This window comes from Amblyomma mixtum, chromosome 9, assembly GCF_055824585.1.
Source record: "Amblyomma mixtum isolate Tamu chromosome 9, ASM5582458v1, whole genome shotgun sequence".
In the NCBI taxonomy this organism is placed as follows: domain Eukaryota; kingdom Metazoa; phylum Arthropoda; class Arachnida; order Ixodida; family Ixodidae; genus Amblyomma; species Amblyomma mixtum.
The window spans coordinates 85,832,787-85,853,241 of NC_143020.1; the positions used below are offsets into that span (position 1 = coordinate 85,832,787).

A 20,455-nucleotide genomic window follows, 5' to 3' on the forward strand; every position below is an offset into this window, starting at 1 on the left:
CCCTGTTAAATTTTCCTTTCTTCCTCACTCTGCATTATGCGCACAACACAGTAATTTGCAGCGTTCAAGGTCTTGTTCCTACTCGAAATGTTGCAAGTGATATCACGCTATTATAGAACTCAGAAAGCGGTGCACTAAACTTTCACAGGTGATAATAACAAGTACAAATGTCCCTCACCAGTACAACCAGAGGATTCACAAAAATGCAAACAAAATTCACGTGCCACGCTGTTTTATCTCACGTGATACAAGAAATTTGGTCATTTTATCCAGTTGTGAATTATAATCACTTTAAAGACGTGGTCGCTTTCTGTATCTTGAGGGCCTTGCATTCTGGGGAGCGGGGTCCACGAGCCATGGTCTCGCCAACGAGTGATACACTCACACTAAGCATTAAAGACAACGTTACTTCCGGACCAAACTAACGCTTTCAAACGAACACAACAGGGAACGTAGCGGCGGAGAAGAGCATGTGGTCTAGATGGAAGACGCCACTTCCATCCTCTGTCTTCCTGGTAAGTTGACACCCCGTCATCGGTATGCATGACGACGGCTCGAGCTGGCCGCCGATAGCGTCACTGCTTCCCAGCAGCGCTGGCGTCGGTAACCCCGCCCCCCGTAACCTGCTTGCGCCGCCCTTGTCAAATAATTGTGCAGAGATCAGATGCTACATCTTCGAGCAGCAGTTCGCTCATGTGCAGTTATACTGCACCCGTACGCACCTGGATGACTCGCAGACAGAGCACGCACTTTAAATGGATAAAAAGGGGCCGTATAACCCCCCAACATTTAACGTAAACCGGCCTGGTTTGTCTCCTGTCATGTGTAGGGCTGCACATGCGGTTACGCGATTGATCAGAGCATTCATGTGTCCGTCACTCATGAAAAAGAGCATACTTGGCAGAGCACACTCAAGACATGCATTCACTATGGAGAACGCCGCCCTAGAATCCGCCGTGAATCCGGCGCCTGGGGCTTTCACAAATGTGCGATTGTTAGTAGTGCATCGGCTATAAGCTACTGCTGCGTTGCTTTCAAGGCCTTTAGTGTGAACGAAACATGAGATAGACTCGCGTTTATATGGTTTGTATAACATCCTTCTGGCACATGCAAGGCGTCTGGCTTCATAAAAACAGTGGCCTATGTAACGTTAGAAGCTTGACTATCTTGGGCAATTTCTTGACAATCTTGAGCGCTGGCAACGTAAAAACAAAACAAAAACACAGCGCAGCAAACGTCGCAGCCGTAATTGCACCACAGGAAATGGGTCCATGTGGCATTTATAGCTGTCAGATACAATGAGGACAAGAACGCAGCAACAGCGACGAGATTTCGGAGCAGTAAGTGTTCTAAAAAATGTAAGTTAAAGAATTCGCTTCACATCTAAGGTGCACAAGGGTGAAGCTTTCGCGGCAGCCGTATTTCTATGTAGCAGAAATACAAAATTGCCCGAGTGCTGTGCGATTGCAGTGTGCCTTAAAGAACGCCAGTTGTGATATGAAGCCCGGAGCCATCCACTACTTAGTCCCTCATAGCCCATGAGTCGCTTCGGGACGTCAAGCCCCATAGTACGTTTTGAATTAAAGCAGTGCTTTCTTGCATGCGGTTTTGCCAGCGGCTGTATGCGTGAGAATAAAGTTAAGGCGTGCTTCATAGCAGGATAGTTTATTAACATCTATCAGTTTACTTTTTAACTGCTGCAATTGTGCTCCTTATTCATTTAGAGGCTTTAGCTCATTATTAGCAAAGCCCATCTTAGTGTTTAGGTTCATGAAAACTCGATTTCATCGCCGCTGCAGCGCAAGGAATTTAGGACACCCATGCGGGGTGAACCGAACCCGCACGGCAGAAGAAGGCTCGTATATATCCACGCCAACGTACCACACAAGAGGCGCAAGTGTCACCTGCTCTTTTCACAGCACACGTATGGGAGCAGCGACTGGAGACAGCTCCGTGACGCTCCTTCGTAACGAGCGCTCGTAAGCGTAACTGCGAACCTTCTCCGAACGTGTGGTTTCGGTTTCGCGCCGCCGGTGTGCGGGAACAAATTTTTTTGCTCAGCAGCGGCGACAAGAATCTCGTTTTCGAGAATCTACAACCTGATATACATAATGCTAACGGTGACATACAAATTTTTAAATAAATCAACCACTGGACTGTAGAAGTTAAAAATTAACTATTAGATATTCATCAAAACGTCTGCTAATTAACATATCTTAGATATGTCCTGATATGCATAGCCGCAGAGCATATTACACCAAGAGAGTGCTGCTTTGTCTTACAAAGCGTATTCGAAGTTTAGTTTTCCTTTACCCAGTTATATGGCCCAAACTTCGAGGGTAGATACTAATTTAGCGGTGCAGAGATTTGCGCCAGTTTATAACACATGTTGAAAAGACGTTTTGGACACCCTTGTCCAGTCTGCATGCTTTCTAGCATCCTGTCTAAGCGCCAAAAATTAATTTTAGGGCAGCGTTAAAACGCTAAAAGACAAAAATCGAGCGTAGTACATCAGGAAAAAAAGAAACGAAAAGACATCAAAAAGAAACAATGGCTATAGGCAGGGCATGTAACGTGAAGTTGAAATATCCGAGGGTTTGTTAGAGTGATGCATTGATGCAAGGAAAGAAAGACGGAGGACATGGCGGCACAGACTAAAAGGGGTGCATGAGATTAGGATGTTTGCAGGAATAAAGCAGGGATAAGGCAATGGGATAAGGCTTTGTCCTTCAGTTGGCGTAGTCAAGTTGATGATGCTAATGACGATGATGGTTAATTCGTACAATGCCTCCTTTGAGATTTAACCTTAAAAGAGCAAGTGGACGCCCTGCTTTTCGTGTGCTGCAGTCCTCGCGCTAGTTTCATTGTTCTCTGAAGTAACAAATCGGCCTTTATGCAATGTCGAAGTCCGACTCCCCGTGCGTCATGCGATTTTAATTCTGTGTCCTATTTCGGTGAATTCCGCGATCTCGCGATGGAGAACAAATCCTACAACTACGCGCTCTTTGGTTTGAGAATGTAATAGGACGCGAGAGGAAACTGTATGTGCGCAACATAAATCAACAGCGACATTTCTGCAGCTTTGTTGAAAAACTTTAGGTAATTAGTCCCCCCCCCCCCCCCCCCCCCCCCGTGCACCAACGCTGAAGGTTGTAGTAAATGGCTCCTGGGCAGCGTTTCGAAAGTGAGCGCATAATTTATTTTAGCTTCAGTGACTACTGACTTTATACGGCATACGTTGGCACTAAACACTTTGATAATAAACTACCATGCAGAGAAAAAAAAAAGCAAGCTTGTGTTAGGGTGGAAAACAAACCGATTTCATTCGGCGAATAATTTACGAGGTTCGGAATCCCATTCACCTCAGTGCAAGGACCGTTCTGCGGGCAAGAGCTTCTAAAACAAGTAGGAGCTCTAATCAGCTGCGAGAAAGCGCAGAGCTAATTTCTCTCACAGGTTTTACGCTGCAGACTACCGCACAGCTTGAAAAGCAATGACAGAGCAGGTATCTACAGACATTGTACAGTCGCAGACAGGTGTATATACGCCGCGCTTCAGAGGTAAGAGTCATATTACGCGTTACCGAGAGGAAATTAAAGGATGAGCATGCGCAAGTAAAATTTACTTTTGCGCTTGCACCCAAAGGCCGGAAACTTTTCTGTTCCCGTTACGCAACATGGGAGAAGAGTTTAAAAGCCAAAACCTGGTACCTTTTACTCTGTAGGCGACTGTAAATCGTGCTATCGGAGGAGGCTATAGTAGCAAGGTTTTCTTGATTTCATTTGTGCCTAAAATATTTTTCCCGTCTAAAAACAGCAAGCAATGAATGATTCTTACTAAGATCCGGAAGAGGCTATGAAATGAACGGCGGCGCAACAATGACACTAACAAGAAAATTCAGGAGGGCACTTTGTTCACCTAAAGTGCGGTGAGGCGAACGCCTTTAGCGCGCTCTTGCTGTTTGTGTCACTGCTGTGTGGTTAAGCTTTTAATTAAGTACACAAATGTTTGTGAATCTGAAATGCTGGAGACACTGGAGGGGATTTGGGAGGCATCCGTCTGATGCGACGCCTTTCTGCAAACACTCTCCAGCGTCCTAATTCAGTCTTCGGTGAAACAAGGGTGTCCACTGTCTCCGCTCCTGTTCGCATTATACTTGGAGCCACTTCGCATAAGTGTTATAAACAGTAGAGCTGTCAATGGTTTCCGAATAATGGGCCACGAACTGAAGGTACTGGCTTATGCAGATGACCTTGCGTTTTTTTGTACTGATAAGCCATGCATCGATGAGGTTATTCGTTTAACGGAGGACTTTGGTTCGGTGTCAGGAAGTCGGATTAATCGTTCTAAGAGTTGCGGTCTTTGGTTTGGTAGCTGGGGTTCGACACCTGCTGAATATGCTGGTATAACATGGACATGCAGGCCACCAAAGTACCTTGGCGTCCCTTTGAGTGCCTATAAGCATAGCGCACATTATTGGAAAGACCGCGTGTCAACTCTTCAGCGCTATGCTCGAACGTTTGTCCCCCATGGCCTCTCAATTTTTGGCAGGGCGACCGCCTGTAATCTGTTTCTCGCCACTAAAATATATTATGTACTGCAAATTATTCATTGCGCAAGACTTCCTATCCAGCGTTTTCACGGGGTTTTCGCTGCTTTTGTGTGGGATTCGTCTTTTGAATCCATGAGGCGTGATAACCTTTTTCGGCCTGTAAGCGCTGGCGGCCTTGGTCTAGTTCACCTGTATGTCCGACAGATAGTGTCACGTTTCATCTTTTTCCGTGACACTACACACCCAATAGTACGTTCATTCCTGCAAACAAATTTAGTTCATGTTTTACCCAACCTCATTGTGTCTTCCAATGTTTGTGACCATCCGTGTTTGTGGGGCATAATGCAAGAGGTGTATTTGGCTGTCCGTTTCCTACTTGTTCGTTTTTCTCCTGAGTTCCTTTTTTTAGTGTCGAGGAAAAAGTTGTATAAGGATTTGATTAGTATGCTCTTTCGTCCGCCCATGTACCGCTCTCTGTATTTTGGTTTACCGAGGCATGACGTACTCAAAAGAGTACGTGAGATGCCAGTCTCGCCGTGGACAAAGACCTTTTTCTTTAAGTTACACACCGGTACGTTGCCCGTTAGAACATGGTTAGATAAAAAGGGTATTTTTGTGTCTACCGTTAATTGCCGCCTTTGTAATGAACCAGAAACAATTGAGCATTGTTTCATCAGTTGCAAAGATGCAGTACTCTTCTGGGATATCCTGAAACGCACATTTAAAAAAAGAATTCATCTGACTGCACATTCTGTTCGCTATCGCACTGCGCTGCCATTTGTTGATGAACCCCTGGACATGTCCTTTCTGGTTGGACTGCACAGCCTCTGGAAAACCGGCATGATGGACAGACACTGTGAACCTGTTGTGTCTACAAGGGATCACTTCAGTCGAATGGTTGTTCATCTAAGAGACGTGTATGCCCAGACTGAGTACGAACCGGAGTGGCACTCACTATTAGTGATCTGCTCTGCATTGCCCCTTTTCTAGTGCATGGTCTTTTCAATATGTATTGTTTACCACTATTTCATAATGGCTTGTATATAGTTCATGTACATAGAACATTACATCACTGTAATAAACACCATGTTGAAGAAAAAAAAAGCAGGAAGTAGCGTAGCCATTAGCACGCTCGGCTGCGGAAACGAAATATGGAGGTTCGAATCCCATCGTGCACAAATTTTTTTTTCCGGTCTGACTAAAAAAAAGCGTGACACCTCTGCTGACAACCTTCTGTCGACAACGATGAGGCATGAAAGGCTTTCGCCTTAGAAGGGCCACCACATGCGCTCCTATCTTGTTACACATCTTTTCTTGTTAGTGTCCTTTTTGCGCCGCCATTCATTTCATCATTCACCAACGCGCCCGTCAGGCAACGGTTTTATTCGGAACAGGCTATAGCTGACTGCAATTTCCGGTCGAACCTCGGTAACTTCAGCACGCAAGCACGTTATCGGAGCGACAAGAGTTGCAAGCCTGGAAAACTGCCTGAATGACCCGTCATCTTATCTCACTGTTGGCGTAGCGGCATGACGTTGCCTAGAGATAAGCCCATAACGTCACGTTCCCGAAGATAAGAGTGGTCTAGCAAGGGTTTGGTCACGAATTTGCTCTTACGTGTGAAGATAACTGACGCATTAGTAAAAACAAAGCGCAAGATGCTGCGCGGGGAGAGTTGTCAGTTCACACATCGCGGTGGAAGCAGTAAATATGACGTCCAATTTTTCCATCATCGGTTCTGCTCTCATCGTCGGGAGCCTTATTGTGACTGCACAGAGCGGCCTGCCAAATACGGTAAGCTCGAACCTCACAAATCACTCTTCATGGTGTGGGACATCGGCACGCGTTTTTGACTTTTCTAACCGATTAATTTTTTCGTGAATTGCGGGATTTTTTTATTTCCTATTTCCTAAATTTGGCGACTTTTGCATAATATCTAGAAGTTATTCGCCATCGCTTTACGAATCACCGTAAAGAATATAATGTTTGTGATTCTAGTATACCACCGAAGCCCTTCACGCCGTAGTGAAAGGCTCCGGACATTTCGACCACCTAGGGTTCTTTAACATGCACTGACTTTGCACAGTACACGAACTTTTAAAATTTCGCCTCCATCAAAATTCGCTTCCGGCCGCGCCGTTATAATTTCGATGGAAGGGAAATTCTAGAGACCCGCGTAGTGTGCGATGTCAGCGCACGTTAAAGAACCCCAGGTGGTCGAAATTTCCGGAGCCCTTAACTACGGCGTCCCGCATAGGCTGAATCGCTCTGGGACGATAAACCCCCATAAACCTGTATTTAGATAAGCTTCAGTTTTCTAAGTCCAGCTTTCTTCGATATCCATTTTAGTTTTTAGGCAACTGTGGATTATTGTAAAGTACTGTTGTTAACATATAAGGTCTTACCATTCAACGCGTAGCAAAATCTTACATTTAAAGTTTATCCTGCGCTCGTATCGAGTAGTGAAGACTTTCATGAAAAATCAATTGGATGCGTTTTCTAAAATAAATAGCAGAAAACTAGGAGCGTCCCGAGGAAACATCAGCGGATTTATTGAGTGTAATGGCGCACTCTTATGATACGCGAAAATATTGAGTTCATAAAAGGCATCCCGTTAAAACCAGTGCCCCGTATGAAAAATTTCTCGCTGTGTCTCAGCTTCTCTGTCAAGCACAACATAAAGCGGCACCTCAAACGTTTATTTAAGGATAAAAAATACCATGCGTTGTTAAGCCTGGTTATTAGACAATTTGTTAAAATCAAGAACGTTATTTTTTTCCCTCAGACATAATTTGTACTATGTTTTGGTACATTCTCTTGGACATCTCGCTACATTGCTAACTGGTCAGTTTAAAGGGTGAATTAAATCTACAGAACAGTTCGAGCCTTCGTGACTAAGTAAATATACTGACCTATACTAAACTGATGCTCAAGCAAGATTCACTACATACGCCGCCGGCAGCAAATATTCAAGGGGCGTTGGTTGAAGAAAGAGTACTATTTCTGTGCAGTGAAATAAGCCAACTAAAATGACTGCATGTTAGCGTAGACTTGCATGCGTCTTATGCTGACAGAAATACCTGCCGACCAGGCTGCGAGGCAGAGCTGCAAGAACTACGTCCGCAAGCATGTTCTCTCCTGCGTTTTGCTGCATAAAAGATATTTTAGATCCTAATCTTGAAAAAAATCGGAGAGCCTGAATACGGATATCAGAGATAACCATTCCGATATATTTCGAAATTGTCCTTCCGGAGGTTATTAAACAAAAAATAAACTCACTCCCAGCGAACAGCGCAGACATAGTACCTTCGTTCGCATTTGCCTTAGACCACTGAGCTATAGCTGCAGCCTCTCGCGCTGCTTGTAGCCTCACAGGCTGTGCGTTTGACAGGCCCACCATCTTCCATCCGTTCTTTCGGCGCCTCCATTGTTTCCTAACGCAGCAGAGGATAAAAATTGATTGATATATGTACAGGCGCACCAAATACCTGCCTCCTCAGCGGAAAATAAATGGCGCAGTAGCGGTCGTCATTCTCTGTGTACTCCTCAACCGCGTCGTCAGAGAAGAGATAAAAGTGGAACTCAAAGAAAAAAGAGTTAACGAGGGGCCGTATTAGAGGGCTTCAGAATGATTTCGACCACCGCGGGGTCTTTAACCTACACTGATATCTCACAGCCCACGGGTGCCTTTTGCGTTCCGCTTGCATCGAAACGTGGCAGCCGCGGTCGGCTTCGAATTCGCGCACTCCTCACCAGTTGCCGAGCGCCCTCAACACTGGGCCACTGCGGCGGGCAGAATGAATGAAGGAGCGAGCAAAGGAGCGGAGAGAGACAGAGGCGCTTTAATGGGGGGTTTTTGTCTGACTTGGACGGCGTCGGGTTCTTCACGTTCGCTGCTATCACGAAGCATACCGGTGTATTGCATTTCGGCTTCGTCGAAACGCGGACGCCACCGCCGAATCTTGACCCCGTCTTCTGGCGCTCATGAGCCGAACACCCAGACCGCTGCCATTGCATCTGATGCCGCTTAAGAGCGAACGAGCTAGCGCTACGACCCTTCAAGTGTCGGTTAAGGCGCTGCCCAACACGCAAACGAAAGGAGCTGAAATAGGCGTCCCTAAAAACGCCTGCAGCGACACGCATGACGATCACCGGTCATGTGCCTGAGAAAAGGAGGTGGCGCCGTTACGCGACACAGGTAGCAAGCCGCTGTCGACGGCACGATTGTTGAAGTTTTTTTATGTGGTATTAGAAACCTTAAAGGGCAACTGCATATGTTTCAGAAATCGACGACCTTAAAACGGGCGAATGTGTGAAACGTGCACGTAAAGCATGCGAAGTCTTTTTGGGCTAGCACTTGAAATAGTGAAGTAATCGCCGATTAAAATACGGACGCCCTTCAAGCTTCTCAGCAGCGCACAACGCCAATTGGGGGGCGCATGATGACGTCATCGAAGGTATCGGTACATTTCCAACGCACAAGAGTCTGCTTTGAAGGAAAAAAACCAATGCCATCGTAGGCACAGCCCGCCGAACGTTGTATGGCCACATCTGACCAGGCATGGCAGGGCGTGGCTGACGGCAGCGGTAATTTGAAACCATACCTTCCGTGACGTCACTCTAAATTTCCCCACATTTCTCCTGTGCTTTGAGAAGAAGCGCAAAATTCAATCGTCGATTACGTCACTATTTTAGATACTAGTGCAAAAGAACTTTGTACGCTTTATCAACAGCACACATAGATTTCAATCCTTGAATACCGAGATATCCTGAAAAAGTAGTGCAGTTGCCCTTTAAGGGTAACGGAGTGGATTCCAAGGGATGGCCAAAGTAGCAGGGGCGGCAGAAAGACGGGCGGAAGAGATTGAGATGTTTGCGGGGGTACGGTGGCCGCTACTGGTAAATGACAAGGTTAATTGGAAAGACATGGGATAGGCCTTCGCTCTGCAGTGGGAGTAGTCAGGCTAATGATGATGATGATGATGATGCGGCGTCCGTATGCGGCGAAATTTCCTATTTTGCCCTGGTACTCCCGGCGTTCTGCGGAGCGGATGCTGGCGCTAATTCCTCTTCGGCACACGGTCAAGCACCAATAAAAGCCGCTGGTAAGACAGGCTGTTCATGATCAAAATGCGGCTACTATTATCTGTGAGCCATCCAAGAATTTGCTACACCTTTCCCGCCATGCATTGCGTGCTAACAATTGTCGACGGCGATACTGGATGTCAATTTTCTCTTCCTGTATCACTCTAGCGTTGCTTTGTGATCAAGTTGTGCTTAGTTGGCATTCTAGGGGATATTTAGCTAACCAAAAAGTTTCACTTCTTGCTTGGTTTCTTCCAGAGAGGTGACCTTAGTAGCAACGCCGTAGACAATGATGCTTCGCCTGACACATGTAAGTTATGAGAGTACACTTTTCTGCTTTATGCCGAATTTCCATTGATTTTATCGAAACAGAGGTGGGCCCTCTCACCTCAACGTTAGTTTTTTAAATACGCTTTCTAGTCGTTTCGTGTTCATATGTGTACTCTGCTAACCAATTCCTGGCGCAAACGTTCTCGCGGTCTTGAAATCATTCCTTTGGTTAGAATTCCGTGCATGACACCATTTAGTAGACTATACTTTTGTTGTGCATAATCATTTTACTCTCAATAACCACAAAAAGCTCGAACAAACTACTCATTCTCTGAAGACTTGCATGAGAATTGCATTTCCCTTGTTGTTGCAAACAAATATAAAAGGAGAAAATATTTTATCCTACAATATTATTTCAGTTTCCATCTAAAGAAAACACGTGGCTTATCTGCTACTTTGTATGACAATTTTCTCGTATATTTTCCCCACTTCTGACCAAGGGCTGATACTGTCGGCAGTTCAGTTTAAAAAAAAAAAACTATGACCAGTCGGGCAAGTCGGAATTCGTGCATATGAGACGAGAGTGAAGCAAACTGGAACAAAGACAAAAAATGGAAAGGACCCGCGCTACTCGCAATTAAAAATTTTAGTGAGGAAAACACAACTATATAGAGCGAAGAGACCGCACGGCTGCACTAGATATCTAATGCCTACTTAAGCATTAGATACTTACTCAGTACTTCTGGGTACTGACTCCTGACTACTGATTAGCCAGCGTACCGCTATGAATAACAAAGTTTTTGCTTTCGAATTGTCCCGACAACTGCCACCGTCTCGCAGAAATGAAATGTCAGCGGCAAAGAAATGTCAGCTGCAAAGAAGTGGAATGGGAGAGATCATCACGTACAGACGGCTTCAGAACTCTCACGCTGAGAGGAGTCTGAAATACTCCCTTGATTTGTTTCTGTTCTGTTACCAGGGCCCTGGCTGCAAGGATGTGCCTGGCCTTCACAGGCTCTGGCCATCTCGCATTAAAATTTCATTGGTTGATTTAAGTCGACGGCAAGTCCAGGAGAATACCCATCTCAACTTCTTTATTTACAAAACCATTAAACACAACCAAAAGTGTCATACATAACAGTCTGGGTAATTACTAATTGACAAGCACGCACTTCAACCAGCTTTAACTATCACTTGAGTAATAACAGAGGTTCTGCATAGTTACTTCTCAGTGTGAAATAAGTACCCTAGAGGTTTTCGAAATTGCGTGCTTTCGTTTTGGCAACTTGAAATCACGCTTTTCATAATTTGTAAGCACATCTGCTCATCTTCTGCATCATGGCCTCCTGTGCGTCATCACTGCCGTATGATCAGGTTAGGAGGAATCTGGATCCTTCATACAACGTTACAAACTATCTAAGAAATAACTACAGCTAACTTTGGGCCACTATTGGCGCCGCCCAACCATTTAACTACCCCAAAAATATATAAGACTCCAGCATGTTCTCTCGTGTATTGACCAGTGCACACTTTTTTTTTCAGTTATCATTTGATACGTCCACCAACCATTTTCACGTTATGAGTCAATGCGATAAGTAGATGCCAACTTGACTAATTTTGTTTCGCCAGGGTTTCAAGTCACGGGTCTAACCGTCGGATCTGTGCAAGCTACCCGAGCGGAGGTGAAATGGGTCAAGTGTACGGGCCCTGTCGTTGGCTACGAGCTGCGCGTATGCACCAAATGGATGCCTCGTGAATGCCGCAATGCTGACATAACTGAAGCAGGCCAAAAATTGCGCAACCTCAAGCCCAACACCACGTACCAAGTGAGGGTCAGGCCCTTCGATGACTCCAAGCCCCTGAGATACTACGGGGAACAAGTGGTGGTCGAATTTACTACCCTTCCATGTAAGTTTCTCTCGTCTTCGGTGATTGCTCAAATCTGATGTCTCCCTTTACCTCCGACTAATGAGTGTGTTTACTGCCGCGACTTTCTCTGCCCGTTTAAGGGTGTACGTATCAACCTGGCTAACACATTATCATTTAAACCTGCACAGCCGTTAAAAGTGTGAAAAGCTTCAGGGTTGGATTTCGCGCGGAAGTTGAGGTGAGCTAGCGTTAAGCACCAATTTCACTGCGTCTAGCGAGCTCCCATTTCCAACCTCACTGCTACCAGGTCATTAAATAAACTCGCGGTTGTAGCCTAACTTGAACGTCTCATTACAATTAAGTAAGTTTGCCAAGAAAGATTACACCACCTCGAAACGCAAATTTTTATGCTCAAACTGCACAGTCGTGAACACAAAAATCTCGTTTTGATCATTCAGTTGAGTTGCGCAACTTGTTCATCTCATTGGGCAATATTCACGTTTCGGTGAGCACCAGTAAAAAAGATGGCAACAAAATTCCTGCACAAATGCCAAGAATCGATGGAATTTATCTATGCTAAGAGTAAAAAGAGAGATACAGAGAGGAGGAAAGGCAGGGATGTTAACCAGAAAGGGTTCGAGTTGGCTACCCTGCACTGGGGAAGGCAATGAGGGGATTAAAAAGGGAAGAGAGAAGGAACGAGAGACACAGTCACAATCTGTCAATCAAGGCAGTCTCTCGTAAAAAACAAAACAGTGGCTAGTAAGTCTTGATGGTAGTCGACTGTTGTAACCACGGACCGAGCATGCTAAGAGTAACATGTTCTATAAAGGATAAAAGCTACTATAGTTCATGGGCCTATTATTTGATAGATATTTTCAGTGGTTTCTGGATGAGTTTGTCCTCTTTCTCATCCAAAACTTTCCACTTTTTGCCAAACTTCAGTTCCAATGGTCCGTGACCTGAAGGTGATATCATGTGGCTCAAGGTCCATACATGTCCAGTGGTCTGCACCGCCAGAAGAATTAATTGGGTATAGAGTGCTTGCTTCGGCACAAGAAGGGGGCTTCGTCGATATCGACACAAACGACACCTCCGTCATTCTTACCGAGCTGACTCCCAATAAAACCTACACCATAGAAGTGAGGACAGTCAAGAAAGAGAACGGCGAAGTTTCCAGCGGTCCACCCGCCATTGTGTCGGCGACTACTACGGCTTTGAGTAAGGAATCTGATTTCTTGCTTTGCTCTGAAGGCATCTCGAGCACTGACAGCCTCTGAATGAACTACTGAAATTTAAATGAGTGGTTTTCTTAAAAGAGCGCTAACCGAATGAATTTTTCGTAATAATAGTTTAAAATCTCCACGGGACTTTCAAAAGTGCATTCGGTAACCAAAACTTTCTATACCCAGTAAACATTTGTAAGCAAACACGATGAATCTATATCTTAACGTCTTAAATTTAGAGAGAAATAGTGAGGTTGTAACGCTGGTGCAGTAATTCCCTAATCCTCGACAAAGCAGTACAGTAGATCTGACAGCGACAATGCCACATAGTCGACAGAGTATAGCAGATTAACCATTTTATAATCGAGTCTGTAATGCGGTGAATCAAAGGATGTCAGCAGTTAAGTCGGCAGCCTCGTCATAATTAGGCTTAAAACCAAAACTTTCGAAATTCAAAGTGCTTTAGGGTGAACACTCTGGTACAAACTGTACATATTCCGAGTGTTCCTGTGTATATCAGACTTTTATCTGAGTTCTGCTTACGCAATGGCTCTTAACTGTTTTCTAGGTGCCCCCTCAAACATACAACTGCTGGCCACGTGCGATCACTTCATACTGGCCTCGTGGGACTATACCGGGGATCCTGTCACAAGGTTTGAATTGAAGCTTTGCGAAGATGGGCAGCCAAATTGTGTGGAGAGAACGGCTTCCCCCACAGCGCGGAATTTCGCCTTCAAAATTGCCCCCCGAGAATCTTTATTCAACTTCGCCATACAGTCCTACGTGCTTGACATTGGTGGACACTTCAGTGAAGCGATTACGAGGAATACCAGATCTCTAAAAAAAGGTAAATACCGCAGTAGGGTTGCTGCAGTTCTGTCATCCTCCTATATTAATTGCTTTCAGTACAAACAATGGAAAAAGCTTTCGGGATGTTTTGATAGTGCTAGTCTAAAAGATAACAGGTTATCGCCGTGCTCAAAAACGCATGCGGCCGAAGTCCTTTAGTACATCTGCCAGCTATAACTCCTTTTTTTTGTCTAATTGACGTTAAATCTCCAGTTAGCTGCCACTGAATAACGAGTCTGTTTCAACACAACCAGCGTAATTATCCTCTTTTGGCTTTCTCTTTGTTTCTTTTTATCTTTAATTATCTTTGTTGCCTTAGCATACACATTCCATTCCACATTATTTACAGCCAATAGAAACTTTGAACTCCCTCACTTGGACGGCATTCACTACTAGTAGCAAGGATGTGTTATACGGATTCATTCCGGCAGCATGACTGGCAGCAACCATTTTTAGATTGGCATGTGCCAGCAGTCTTTTTTTTTTAGGCATAAGTCCTCGGATGCTCGCCTTGCATATGGCTTGCCTTACTACTACAGTGTGCAATGAATCATACTACATTTCCTCTCTCTCTTCTAATACCCCTAAAGGGGCATGAATAGCAAATAGAGAACGAGACGATGTTGAGGCATTACGATTAATGACTTTGTGTTGCGATGCTTATCAGGTTGACGCCTTTGTTAAATAGCTTCAGCAATACTGCTTCCCGAATGAACACATATATTTCCTCAGCAGTCCGGCAGCGTCGTTTGCCGCATTAGTATGTTCATGTTTGGGTACCGAGGGCAGATATGGCGCAGCTTATTTTGTTTCCCACAAATAAAATGGCTGAGGCTTAACTTGGTTAACCCTGGTCAGATGCGAAGCATATTGATGGCTAGGCTTGGTAATGCATGGCTTTCCTTGGTTATTGGCGCGTGACACGTCGTGTGACACGTCGTGTGTCACATGGTGTGTCGTCACTGTACCACGTGGTCTGCACGGCGTGCAACCACAGCGACGGCGCGAGGTGGACCCTCATCTTCTTCTGTCGTGACGTCATGTGTCACGTGGTATGTCACGTGGTGTGACGTCACTGTACCAAGTGGTGTGCACGGCGTGTAACCACGGCGAAGGGCTGTAGTGTACCTCCGTCTTCCTCTGTCGTGACGTCATGTATCACGTGGTATGTCACGTGGTGTGACGTCACTGTACCACGTGGTGTGCACGGCGTGTAACCACGGCGAAGGGCTGTAGTGTACCTCCGACTTCCTCTGTCGTGACGTCATCTGTCACGTGGTATGTCACGTGGTGTGACGTCACTGTACCACGTGGTGTGCACGGCGCGTAACCACGGCGAAGGGCTGTAGTGTACCTCTAGTAATATGCTTCGCATAAAATTTTAGGCCCAGCATAACGTTGAAAGGTCTGTCCATAGTATATGTGTCTAAAACCTTCTGAAAACGCCACACCTGCATGAACAATTTGCAAATGTTGAATGCAAGTGAGTCGGTAATTTTATCTTCTTGTCTCTGAAGACATCGTTACCAATCCTTCAAAGTGAACGTAGAGGAATAGTTAGGTAAATTATGCACTTGGACCTCCCATACGCACCTGGAATTTTACTCTTGCGTGTCCAGAAAAATTCGCTCGCATCTTAAACACGGATCAGAACCAAGTTTCCACATCTATTTACATCATTGTTAAGGGCTGTATCCGTTTCTGCACTTTCCAGCACCCGAGATCAAAGACCTCGATGTGCGCCCCGTAAATAACAAGACCCTTGAGGTGACATGGAAGCCCATTCACGAAGGCAAAATCCACGTACAATTGTGTCCCTCTACTGGGCCCAAAAGCCAGTGCACTTATCACATCATCGACGGTGACAACCCTCCTTACTGGATCAGTGGCCTCGATGAAGGAACGGGATATACCGTTTCTGCAAGCTTCAGCCCGACAGAGAACGGCCCAGTGTGCCTCTACAAAGAGACCTCGCAGAATGTCACAATCCCTTTACAAGGTAATGCGGCTCCAGCGCTAAACCCTTGGTGAAAGACACACTTCTCAAGGAGCAGTGAGTGAAATGGATACTGGATATTCGCGTGCACTTTTGCTTCGTGAGAGACGATGCGTCGTTGCGATGTGGCGAGCGATCTTGCACAGCATTAATATATTAATATCTCTGGCAACGCTAGAATTCGTTTATATTCACTCCTGCAGTTATAATTAAGAATACTATAGTAAGTTAGTACAATTAGTATAATTAGTTATAATTAGAAATACTATACTATAATACTGCAGTTATAATTAAGAATACTTAACAGCCAGAATACTAAAAAACATTGTCGATAGCTTCAAATAAGTGCGAATAGTTTTGTGCATGTACTATCGAGGACAAAAGTGGTATACTCCACACGGCGGGAGCCGAAGCAACGGAAAGCTGCGGCATTTTGGCGAGCCAAAGAACGAACATTGAAGTGAGCCAAGCGACAAGCCTGCTGATAATAAAGGTCACTCACTGGCTGTCTCGATCCCAGATGCCGCCTGTAGATGGCGTTGCAACAGTTTTTCGTTTGCTCTGGCTCCTGCCGCGTGGAGTATAACACTTGTGTCCCCGATAGTACACTAAAAGTATGTGCTAAATATTCCACGAACTTATAAATCGCTCAGGACAATTGGATTTTTCATTTTTAATTGATGTAGTTGAGAAAAAAACAGTGGGGCAGTTCTTCAGGTGCCGATTTGATTACAAAAGAGCATCTTGGTTATAGATAAAGTTTCGAATATGAGGCAAAACTCTCTTCCTCAATTTTTGCTTCCGGGATAAGGAGGATGTTCTCTTCCCAATTTCTTTCAACGTCTAGCTGCAAAGTGATATTCCTTTGTTATAACGATATCGTCATCCAGAAGCCCCAGTTAGAGTTGTGAATGGCACCGAATAGGGTTGAGAAGTGCAAAGTCAGAGCTTTTTTACATGGTTGTAACAGTTACTCAAGTAAAAGTGTCAACCGAGCGTGTGTGTCTTTTTTTTGTCTGTGTTGCAGAACCGGGGAACAACCCTGCTTCCCTACCTGTCCTAAATGGAATTCTCATGGCCACGGCACTGCTCTACCTTATTCTGAGATGACCGTAATGATTTGCAAAGCATGACATTTACAACCAATGCCCCTTCTACGCCTGGAAAGCAGGAAGCTACGAAGCCTAAATGCATCGTCTTGCTAATTTATTTATAACAATTTATTTATTGTTTCAACGGATCTCAAGACCACGCCAAATCACTCCGGCCTTGTGGCCGCCTTGAAAACAATCTCGAGATCCACTAAGTTTTCTCTAATTTTCTCTAGGCTGTCAACTGTTCTACCTTGATACCATACTGTAACATCAATCGCCCATGCTACCGCCAAAGTCAAGTGCGCTACCCCGACACAGTATAGGATCGTCGGATTGCGGCAGCCGCGGAGATTTGCAACAACCGAGGTATGCAAAGCACGCTTCCGATTCTAGCAGACGCCATGCTTGTGCGTCGGATACCGACTTAAAGCGGCTCAAGTCTATGCGTGCTGCCCTGGTTCCTCACTCCCTTCGCTCTTTTCTTCTTTGTCTTTTATGCCCCTCGTCTCTTTTTCTCTCCCTAACCCAATCTTCTTTCTGGTTAACCTCCTTGACTTCCTCTTTCACTTTTTCTCGCTCTCTGAAGGTATACTTTCGTTTTCGTTCTATCCACGCGACGCCCAATCACTGTTTTCTACACTGCTAAACACAAATATGCCTCTATGGCAGCAAAAAACGAGTGCGCTAAATTACAGCTTACTCCCTTTTAATTCCTTGCTGTTTAAAGTATACTCCGCAAACTCCTCCTCTACTGCATCGCCAGTTCTTCTGAAAACTACAGTGCTCCACTCTCTACGCTCTGCGTAAAGGTCTGACAAGCCCAAATAGCTGATATCACCTACATGCTGGGCCAACAGTCCTAGCTGCCTAATCTCCGGCCTTAGTTTATCTTCTTTATCAAGCCACCTGTACTTGAGTCTCTAACAGATGTTTACGTTGTTCTTTTTCGGCATGAAGCCCAGCATACTGTAGTGAGTATAACAAATTAGACTACTTACAGAGAATTTAACACCATCCGCTGCATGCGAAGTGGTTGGCTTGGACTGGTTGGCCCGCATGTATCTTAGTTCAGTTCAGTTATCTTACCATACTTTGTTTACATGACAACGACGTTTGCATGCAGAAATGAGCGCTATTTATTCTACAGAAGTTTCCACTTGTTAACAAAGATACTCAATGCATGCAGTCAACAAGGCTAGTTAAGGTCTTTTATCCACATTGTAGGTATGGAAAAGTTTGTTCCAAACCACACAGTACTATCGTGAATAAAGCCAATATTCACACTGAGCTTTCAATCGTTTGTCTTGCTTTTCCAAAAATGGCTGGTGAAGGGGTACATTATAAATTGAAGCTGGCCTCTGTCGATAGATTAACGCGTTATAATGACAAAGGCACTGCCTTCACCAAAAAAGAAAACTTTTCATCAGCTAGAAAAAGCCTAAAGTTATATACAGGTCCTCCTATAACCCGGTAAGTATTGCTGGTATACTGCTCTCAGTCTGTGGATGTGGATCCCGCTGACTTGGCTACATCGTAATTCATTTAATAGGCGATTAAGGAATAGCTTTCGTAGCACACGTCACGAGTATGAATTCACTGGCCTGAACACATTCGAATGCTTTCTCGTCAGCAGCAAATGCTGGAAAGGAATGAACATCAAATTACCCAGAAATAGCCACAAAATCAACTTTTACTCGCAAGAAAGTTGTATGGGTTTGCATTCATAATCCTAGTAAGGCTGCGGTTGCAGTTTATGTGGCATCGTTGACGCTGTAGCACACCAGCGTCCCGGAGGACGTTACGACACAACGACTGGTCATAGTGCTAGTCAGCGATGGGTCCACATAGTGACGACAACAGGGATGTCAGTAGTTTCCCCCTCCCGCTTTCAACTCCTTTCCCTAGGTATGTCTGTCACTCTAGACATAATACTTGTATGAATGGATGGATATGCGACCTTGCTCACGGGTAAGACGCGCCTACCTCATACCCCTACGCCGCATCCCGTACACCCGCTCGCCAAACTCAATTTCGCACCCATGACCTGGTTACTACTCCCCGCTTCTACAACAATCTCAGCAGAAGGCATCCCTGTCCAAAGTAAATAAAGAGTCTGACTGACGTTGGCATTTCACTCGACACGCAGGAACGGTTCTTGAAATTCGTATAACCACAACAAGGGGCACCTGGTCATATATTTTTATCGGCCACCTATATCTTCCAGAAAGAATTCAACAATGTTGTTAGCACTGAGCAGTACTTTCCAGTACTCAAGAAACTGCGTGCTCCCAAATATGCGCAGCAGTGTCTTCAAGTTGTATATTTAGCCGACTTTTAAGGCTGTTATATAATGTATGGGGCCCTGAGTAAACGCAATATAGATGAAACTCCCTCAAAGCTACATGCGTATTGCTCTCCTGCTTTCATTCATTATTTACAATTTTAGCAATGTGAGCGTCTCCTCTATTTTGGCGCACGTTTTGCGCACACTTCACACATTTACCCATTATGCGTAATCACAAATACTCGCTTCCATTCGTTACAACAAGATTCAGTACCTCAGTTCGGTCCATGCTATCAGCACTTTGTGGGCACCGTGGTGACCGCAAGCAGGAAAGATGCGCATCCGACAACGTGCTGAGATCACTCCACAATCTTCGGAAAGCATGAGCCGGTATAGATGGGCTTCGCCCACATAACACGGGTTTGGGCTAGAGAAAGCTGAAGGCACAGTCAACGTTCGAAGCGTGCTTCCGCTAACACTCCGAAAGAAGGAAAGCGAAGACAATCCTATACTGCACAGAAATCATGCTCAGCATTTCATCACTAGTGGATTCTTCAATGGAGAAAGGTGAGAACCTTGGCGACCTGCTTAGAAAACAAAAATTTACGCCTTAATAAGTTTTGATAATTCTGCTGAATTGTAAGTATCTAAAGATCAAAAAGAATATGCTATATATTAGCGTACTTATAAGTCAAGAGCACGATTCAAAGCTGCGTCCCGTGAATGTCCAGCATTACGATCATAAACAGCTGAAGCTGTTTTCTCGTTACGCGTAGTTTTTGCAATCATTTATCTTTCACCAGGTATCCTGCATCTCCGCCAGTTGACACCGACCTGATTTGTCGTGTTGGGAAATGCGAATTCGTTATCTTGTGTTATGAGAGAAGAAAAGAAAATTATTCACTCTTTGACACTTTGTATCACCGCTGATACTACCGGCATTCCATCTTCAACTAGAGGTTTTGAGTGGTCATATTAAGGAGGCTGCATTACAAACAGTTCCAATCCCCTGGTCTCAGTAAAATCCAGGGCCCTGTAGCAGCGACAGAAGGCCAGCCACAGAAACCGCACAAGCAAAGCAAAAAAAAAGCACATCGGTGCGCCGGATCTAAGGGCACTCACAGTTCTCACCGACAAACGATGGGTTCACTCTTGGGACATAGATAGGGTAATGGGTAGTGGGCGCGGTACATGGGGACGACACAGCTCTCATCACGAAAGCTCGATGCA

General features: G+C 45.0%; 1 protein-coding gene across 3 annotated transcripts; it reads left to right on the top strand.

The window, feature by feature from the left end:
• Positions 1 to 6,101: 6,101 nt before the first annotated feature.
• Positions 6,102 to 18,228, top strand: LOC149329971 (collagen alpha-1(XII) chain-like). Of its 3 annotated transcripts, none has more exons than XM_089560687.1 (7): positions 6,102 to 6,346; positions 9,896 to 9,947; positions 11,537 to 11,815; positions 12,722 to 12,997; positions 13,571 to 13,849; positions 15,566 to 15,904; positions 16,875 to 18,228. In XM_089560687.1, exons 1-6 carry the CDS (start codon positions 6,263 to 6,265, stop codon positions 15,880 to 15,882), a joined length of 1,287 nt encoding a protein of 428 aa, XP_089416813.1. In that variant the 5' UTR covers positions 6,102 to 6,262; the 3' UTR covers positions 15,883 to 15,904; positions 16,875 to 18,228. The 3 variants fall into 3 exon arrangements, with proteins under 3 accessions (XP_089416813.1, XP_089416814.1, XP_089416812.1); XM_089560686.1 differs by having other exon boundaries at positions 6,103 to 6,346; positions 15,566 to 15,850; XM_089560688.1 differs by lacking the exon at positions 12,722 to 12,997 and having other exon boundaries at positions 15,566 to 15,850.
• Positions 18,229 to 20,455: the final 2,227 nt, after the last annotated feature.